General features: G+C 36.4%; 1 protein-coding gene across 1 annotated transcript; it reads right to left on the minus strand.

Moving 5' to 3' along the window:
- Nucleotides 1-3,002: 3,002 nt before the first annotated feature.
- LOC138875168 (uncharacterized) lies at nucleotides 3,003-4,435 on the minus strand. Its single transcript, XM_070153993.1, has 3 exons — nucleotides 4,217-4,435; nucleotides 3,797-4,130; nucleotides 3,003-3,487 (listed from the first exon to the last, which is right to left on the minus strand). The coding sequence occupies exons 1-3, from the start codon at nucleotides 4,433-4,435 to the stop codon at nucleotides 3,003-3,005; spliced, it is 1,038 nt and encodes a 345-aa protein (XP_070010094.1).
- Nucleotides 4,436-7,347: the final 2,912 nt, after the last annotated feature.

A 7,347-nucleotide genomic window follows, 5' to 3' on the forward strand; every position in this document is an offset into this window, starting at 1 on the left:
GTAGAGCAGAATTTTCAGTTCTTCCTTCTTCACATGTTATACTTACAAAAGTCGTATATATACATCTCTAATCCTAATGAATGACAGCTGTAAAACCAACTAACTAATACACCCCACTAGCACATAAGTTAGGTAACACTGTTAAGCAAACAACTAACTAACTAATTGATCATGGTCAACTAACTAGAGTCACGTAATAGTTGTACTGTTTAATTCTTCTACACCCCCCCCTCAAGCTAGGCGATATGAAGAGGTTCTTCATGCGTAGCTTGGATAGGAGATAATGATGCTGAAGTTGAGTGAGTCCTTTGGTAAGAACATCGGCTTGTTGCTCAGAGGAACTCAAATGATGAAGACAGACCAACCCTTACTGAACTTTCTCGCGTATGAAATGACAATCGATGTCGATGTGCTTGGTGCGTTCATGAAAAACTGGATTAGCAGCAATCTAAATGGCTGATTTACTGTCACAATATAGAGAGATAGGCAACTGAATACTCATATGCAATTCCTTAAACAATCCAAGCAACCACACAAGCTCAGCAACTGTCAAGGCAAGACTTCTATACTCTGCGTCGGCAGAACTTCTAGAGATAGTTGTTTGTTTCTAGGATTTCCAAGAAATAAGGGAATCGCCAAATTTAATAAAGTAGCCTGTAACAAACCTACGAGTATTTGGACATGAAGCCCAATCAGCATCACAATAAGCAACCAAACAAGAAGAAGACGCAGAAGATAGGAGGATCCCAGCGCAAGGAGATTGTTTGATATAATGAACCAATCGTACAACAGCTTCCATATGAGAAACCTTAGGTGAGTGCATGAATTGGCTTAAGCACTGAACTGCAAAACTAATGTTTGGACGTGTGTTAGTCAAATATAACAGCCTGCCTAAAAGTCTCTGATATATACTAGGATTATCAAGAAGAGCATCATCAGTCACCCCAACATGTGCGTCAAACCCTGAGGATGTCAGCTTCAAATTAAACTCCAAAGGAGCACCCACTAACTTAGCTCCAGCTAAGCCCATATCTGATATCAGTTCAAGGGCATACTTTCGTTGATGCATAACAATACCATCCTTGCTTCTGGAAAATTCAATCCCATGGAAATACCCCAGCTCACCAAGGTCTTTGATCTTGAAACTAGACTGCAAGCATGCCTTAGTTTCAAGGATCATGGTGGAGTCATCACATGTGATCAAAAGATCATCGACATAAACCAACACTATAATAAACTTTCCTTGAGACTGTTTTGTGAACAAAGAATAATCCAAATTACTTTGGACAAATCCGTAGGACAGTAAAACAGAAGTTAATTTTAGATTCCACTGCCGAGAAGCTTGTTTAAGACCATACAAAGACTTGAATAACCTACAAACATGCAAAGAGCCCTTAGAACTGTGAAAACCCTGGGGTAAACTCATATATACTTCTTTATACAAATCACCCTGTAGAAAAGCATTATAGACATTTATTTGATAGATTGTCCAATGCTTGGTTGCAGCAATAGCTAGAACACATCTAATAGTTACCATTTTAACTACGGATGAAAAAGTTTCTTGATAATCTAACCCCTCTTGCTGATTATAACCCTTTGCTACCAATTGTACCTTAAACCTTTCTACCTCACCTGTATCTTTATACTTAATTTTATACACCCACCTACAACCAATAGCCTTCTTACCAGGAGGTAAAGGCACTACCTCCCAGGTATTGTTAGTTGTCAAAGCTTGTAGTTCAGCTTGCATAGCCTCAATCCATCTGGGATCCTTAGCAGCCTGTGTATAGGTTTAGGGCTCAACATCAGCAGAAAACCTGGTGAGAAAACTTTGATACCTTGGTGTCAGAGTATCATAGTTAACAGCATTAGATAGTGGGTGGAGACAAGCAGCAGCAGTTTTGTCAGGAACAACAAAGTCTTTCAACCAAATAGGTGGCTTAGACACCCTTACAGATTTTCTGTGTGGTGGTTCTAGATTAGAAACTGGTAATGGTCCTGAATCAGGAAGAGATATATGAGTAGAAGAAGAGGAGTCTGCAGTGAGGGAAGCAGACTCTGCATTAACAAGGACTGCTATTTCTGATGAGGTTATTGCTTGTGGCTGGTTTGATGGAATGGGAACATAATCTTCTGGTGGAGCAGAAGGGATTGATAGAACTGGAAAGGAAAAGTCTTGGTCTGTGGTCTGAGAATAAAAAGGAAAGATGTTCTCAACAGAACATCTCTACTAATAAAAATTGTCTTATGCTCAATGTTATATAGCTTATAACCTTTCTGAAAAGTTCCATAGCCAAGCAGCACAGAAGGAGTGGCTCTAGGACTGAATTTATCTTGTTTAGGTAATGTTATTGCATAACAAAGACACCCTATTACTCGCAAGTGAGACAATGAAGGACATCTGTTATATAACACCTCAAATGGAGACTTGTTCCCTAAAACAGTGGAAGGTACCCTATTAATGACATATACGGCAGCTTCTATACAACATCCCCAGAACTTGGATGGCAAATGACCTTGAAATTTGATAGCTCTAGATGTCTCAAGGATATGCCTATGTCTCCTCTCAACAACCCCATTCTGTTGAGGTGAATAAGGGCAAGAACTCTGATGAACTATCCCATGGAATTTGAACAACTCACCACAGATATTATTAAAAAACTCTGACCCATTGTCAGACCTAAAAGCCTTGATTTTCTTTTCAAATTGATTTAAAATCATGGATATAAAAGATTTAAGCAAAGTAGACACATCAGACTTCACACGCATCATAAAAACCCATGTTCATCTGGAGAAATCATCCACAAGAGTGAGAAAGTAGTTCATGCCATTGTAAGTGAAAACTTTGTAAGGTCACCAAACATCTATATGAACCAATTCAAAGGTGCAATAGCCCTACTAGTACTATTATGGGGAAATGGTAATCTAACTTGTCTAGCCAATGGACATATGCTACAATGATCCAATGTAATGCTACACTTATTGTTCAAAGTAGATATTCTTCATAAGACTGCCATAGGTACATGACCCATCCTCTTGTGCCACAACTCTGAATCTGTGATCCCTCTTACTGCCAAAGACCTCATCTGCTCCTTGATTTCAGCATCTCCTTTTGGTCTCAAGATATAGAGCTCTTCTTCCCTTTTACCAATCCCCTTCACCCTCCCAGTGAAGAGGTCTTGGAAGATAAAGAAATCAGGATAGAAGCTAACAAAGCACTGCAATTCTTTAGTCAGTTTTGAAACTGATAAAAGGTTGAATTTAAAAGTTGGTACACATAGAACATCTTTGATGAAATCACCTCCTAATAAATGGCAATTTCCTACATGAGTAATTTGAGCAGATTCTCCATTAGGCATTTGAACCTGTCCTGAATTTCCTACTTTAGTAGCATCAACCAACAATCGTTCATTACCTGTCATATGATTAGTAGCTCCTGTGTCTACTATCCAAGTAGGATTAGAATTGGAATCAGATAGAGAAATACCTGCTATATTTGCACTAGGTTCACCAATTGAAGTTTTATTCAACAAGTTGAGGATTTGAGAGTATTATTCTAGTGTAAAAACTGGTGTTGTCATAGGTGGAATTGGACGATGTGTAGGAGCAACATATCCATCTGATTGTGCTAGATTTCCACTCGGCAATGCACCTCTCTTTTTTTACTTAAAATCAGGAGGATATCCTATAATTTTATAACAATTTTCTTTCAAATGTCCTTTCATGTTGCAAAAATCACACTTCATTGACTTGAAACAATTCTCTTTGGAATGTCCTCTTACGAGACAATATTCACACTCCAGATTATAATTCTTCTTCCCTTGCTTCTGAGCATACTGTTTTGTAGCGAATAGAGCAGTAGGTTCCATGTTTTCAGTCAACACACAATGCCCTCCTGCTACTAGTCTTTGACTCTCATCTTGAAGCAACATCACATATGCTTGATTAACATTAGGAACATGAGATTTCATCAAAATCTTGCTGCGTGCTTGACTATATCCATCATTAAGGCCCATAAGAAACTGTAACAAGCACTGGTATTGCAAATTATTAGCATACTCCTTAGATTTTGCACATTCACATGAAGGAGGCGACATCAATGAGTCATACTCATCCCATATGTCCTTCAACTTAGAGTAATACACAGAATGGAAGAAGTTCCTTGTGTTAATGTGAAAATTGCTTTATGTAGATAGAACATGCGAGAAGCTGTCACCTTATCAAAATGCTCTCTCAGATCCTCCCAAATAGCATGAGCACTAGAATGAAATAACACTCCACTAAGCAGATCTCGACTAACATTATTCATTATCCATGATTTTACCATGGCATTGTCGCGATCCCAATGATTAACGAAATTATGTCCATAAGTGTCTCTAGTAATTGTTCCATCAACAAAGCCTAGTTTATTTCTGGTGAGCAAAGAAACCTCCATGGCTTGTCGCCATAGGGTGTAATTTTCCATTCCGATCAGAGGCATTCCGGTCGAAAGCGAGCTCGGAGAATCGGAAGCATGCAAATACAGAGGGTGATTGTGATCAATCACAATCACATTTTGTGTAGTAGCATCATCCACCGCTATGAGATTTAGGGGACAAAACTAAAGCAAAACTCAGAATTCACCAAAAAAAATACCTGAGTAATCTCTCGATCTTCAACTGTTGTCAGAGAAAATCCCTAGATTCACTCAATTATTGTTCTGATACCATGTTAAATCTCCATAAATTGGTGAATTGAGCTTCTCGTGAGTGCAATCGAGTGAAGAGGATGAAGAGATTAAGAAGAAGCAAAAGCAGAGTAGAGCAGAATTTTCAGTTCTTCCTTCTTCACATGCTATACTTACAAGAGTCGTATATATACATCTCTAATCCTAATGAATGACAGTTGTAAAACCAACTAACTAATACACCCCACTAACACATAAGTTAGGTAACACTATTAAGCAAACAACTAACTAACTAATTGACCATGGTCAACTAACTAGAGTCACGTAATAGATGTACTGTTTAATTCTTCTACAGTATATACTCTTTAAAAGATGTTTAACTGATTGTTTAGTAACTTCAGATATATATATTTTTCTCTCTTTTTTCATTGCTGCTTTCTTCTTCTTTGTGTTAAGGGTTTCTTCTTCTTCTTAGTTGCAAAATGTGTTTTTTAGATTTGTTGTTGTTTTAATAATTTAATGATTGATATTTATTCTTTATGATATTTAAAAGTTCTGTTTCAAATTTGAGCTCACTTGGAGTAGATTTGGGTATTGAATCGTGTGTTGGATTGTTGAAATTCGAATAAAAAGTTTATATTTCAGAATTTCAGATTTTGAATCTAAAGTTGTCTGAAGTTTATTGAAAAATTGAACTACTTAAGATTTCAGATTTTAAATCTGAAGTTGCACTGAAAAATTTAACTACTTAGATTTGAATTTTTGAAGTTGCAACTGGAAGATAGAAGAACTTGAATCTGAAGTTGTCTGAAGATGTACTGAAAAATTGAACTACTTAAGATTTGAATTTATGAAGTTATAATTGAAAGATAGAAGAACCTCATATTCGAAATCTGAAGTTGCTTTGAAGAGTTTAAGCTACTTAAGATTTGAATTTCTGAAGTTGCAGCTGAAAAATAGGAGAACTTCAAATTTAACTTTTGAAGTCGCATTGAAGAGATTAAACTAATTCAAATCTGAGCAGGTATATTTTATAAAAATTTATATAATACGAATATATATTCAAAGGTAGGCTAAAAAGTAGATATATATGCAAATGCCCCGCGTCACTGACTAGTCGAATTATAAACGCTTTGATGACTCAACAGATATATTATGTAGTCAAAGGTATTTGCCATATACCCATTGAATTGACAGTCCTTGTGGTTTGTCGCCTTATATTGTTGAAAATGTTTTGATATTCCTTTTTAAAGTATCAAAATTATTTTAATCTTAATGTCGTTGTCTCTAATTTGTGAAAAGAAAATTTCTACAAAAAGTTTCTTTTCGGCCGATTGACCATTGAATCTACTCCTGCCTCCTACTCTCTTATTTTTGTAAAACAGATGATCTTTTCATGGGCCCTTTACTTGTAAAGTTCTCTTACGTTAAAATTAAAATAAGTAATAAGATAAGAAATAAAAATCGAATTTAAAAAAGCAAGAAAATTGAAAGAAAAGTTTGTTATCGTTGACCTTTAGGTAATAAACCAATAATTTATTGACAAGTAGGTCAGGCACACATGAGGCTGATAACAGGTGATTACTACTTAGGTACCTTAAATCGTCCAAATAATACGAAACGCCATTAATTTATTGCACCGTCGTGTGTGTACGGCATATACGGACAATTAAACAACCGGTTCTGTCCGTAGCCAGTTACTTAAATTATTTTTGGCCTACGCGCTTCCACGCTTTGCGCAATTGGCACTTCCGCCTGGATATTTTCTCACCCGAATATTTTTATCGTATATGATTAATTTTGAACTCGCACCGTACAAATGCGTTTTCTGTCAAGATTTTTTTAGTCACTATATCAAGCTCGAACTCATCACAATATTTAATAGTACAGATGCTCCAATCCTAGTTCTATTACGTTTGACATTATTTACAAAGTCAAAAATATTATTTTTTACTACTACTTAAATTCTAAAAATACTTTTAAATTATAAACAATATGATTATCAATAATTTAGAAAATTAATGATCAATTTAATATTAGTTACTCATTTCGATTCAATTTTTTTTTTTTGGTCTTAAAAGATTACTTCATTACTACTATTAAAGAGTTACAAAGGACAACGTGCTCGTAGCACTAGTGTTAGCCGATGGTACACGATTAGTTACTATTAACGTATGATCCATAGGTGGATCAACCTTTAAACTATTAGCTACAATACTACCATGATCCATAGGTGGATCATTACTTAGTCTATTATCTAGTTGATTACTAGGATCCATGGAAGGATCAATACAACTACTAGCTGGGTGGTTACTAGATAGGGGAACGGGGAGCATGCTTGTGCATGAATTTATATTTGGGCTAACATGGTTTTCAAAAATGCAAGGGTTGACAAGTCTCTTGCGTACTGCCCCTTCTCTGTCTGCATGGAAAAGATGGTGGACAAAAGGTGGTGGTGTATCAAAAAGTTACAAGCCATCACTGCCTGCTAGTTGCGTGCCATAGTATGCTAATCCATCAACTACCATATTTGCCTCTCTGTAAACATGTTGCATAAGTGGATTATCCAGCTGCTTGAGCAGCAACCTGCAATCAGTGAGCAAATTAGTATAGTGAGGGTTGTCAGATTGAAGCAAAGTGATTACCTCCTTAGCATCTATGTTGATTTCCAAAGGGAGGTA

Source organism: Nicotiana sylvestris, chromosome 8 (genome assembly GCF_000393655.2).
Source record: "Nicotiana sylvestris chromosome 8, ASM39365v2, whole genome shotgun sequence".
Classification (NCBI taxonomy): domain Eukaryota; kingdom Viridiplantae; phylum Streptophyta; class Magnoliopsida; order Solanales; family Solanaceae; genus Nicotiana; species Nicotiana sylvestris.

Excerpts from the sequence above, each read along its gene's own strand:
- LOC138875168 (XM_070153993.1), bottom strand. The coding sequence starts at position 4,435 with ATGGAGGTTTCTTTGCTCACCAGAAATAAACTAGGCTTTGTTGATGGA. Across the intron at positions 4,131-4,216 it reads TGAGAGAGCATTTTGATAAG|TTGAAGGACATATGGGATGA; the intron begins GTGACAGCTTCT and ends TATTACTCTAAG. Across the intron at positions 3,488-3,796 it reads GAAGAATTATAATCTGGAGT|GTATTTCTCTATCTGATTCC; the intron begins GTGAATATTGTC and ends CAAATATAGCAG.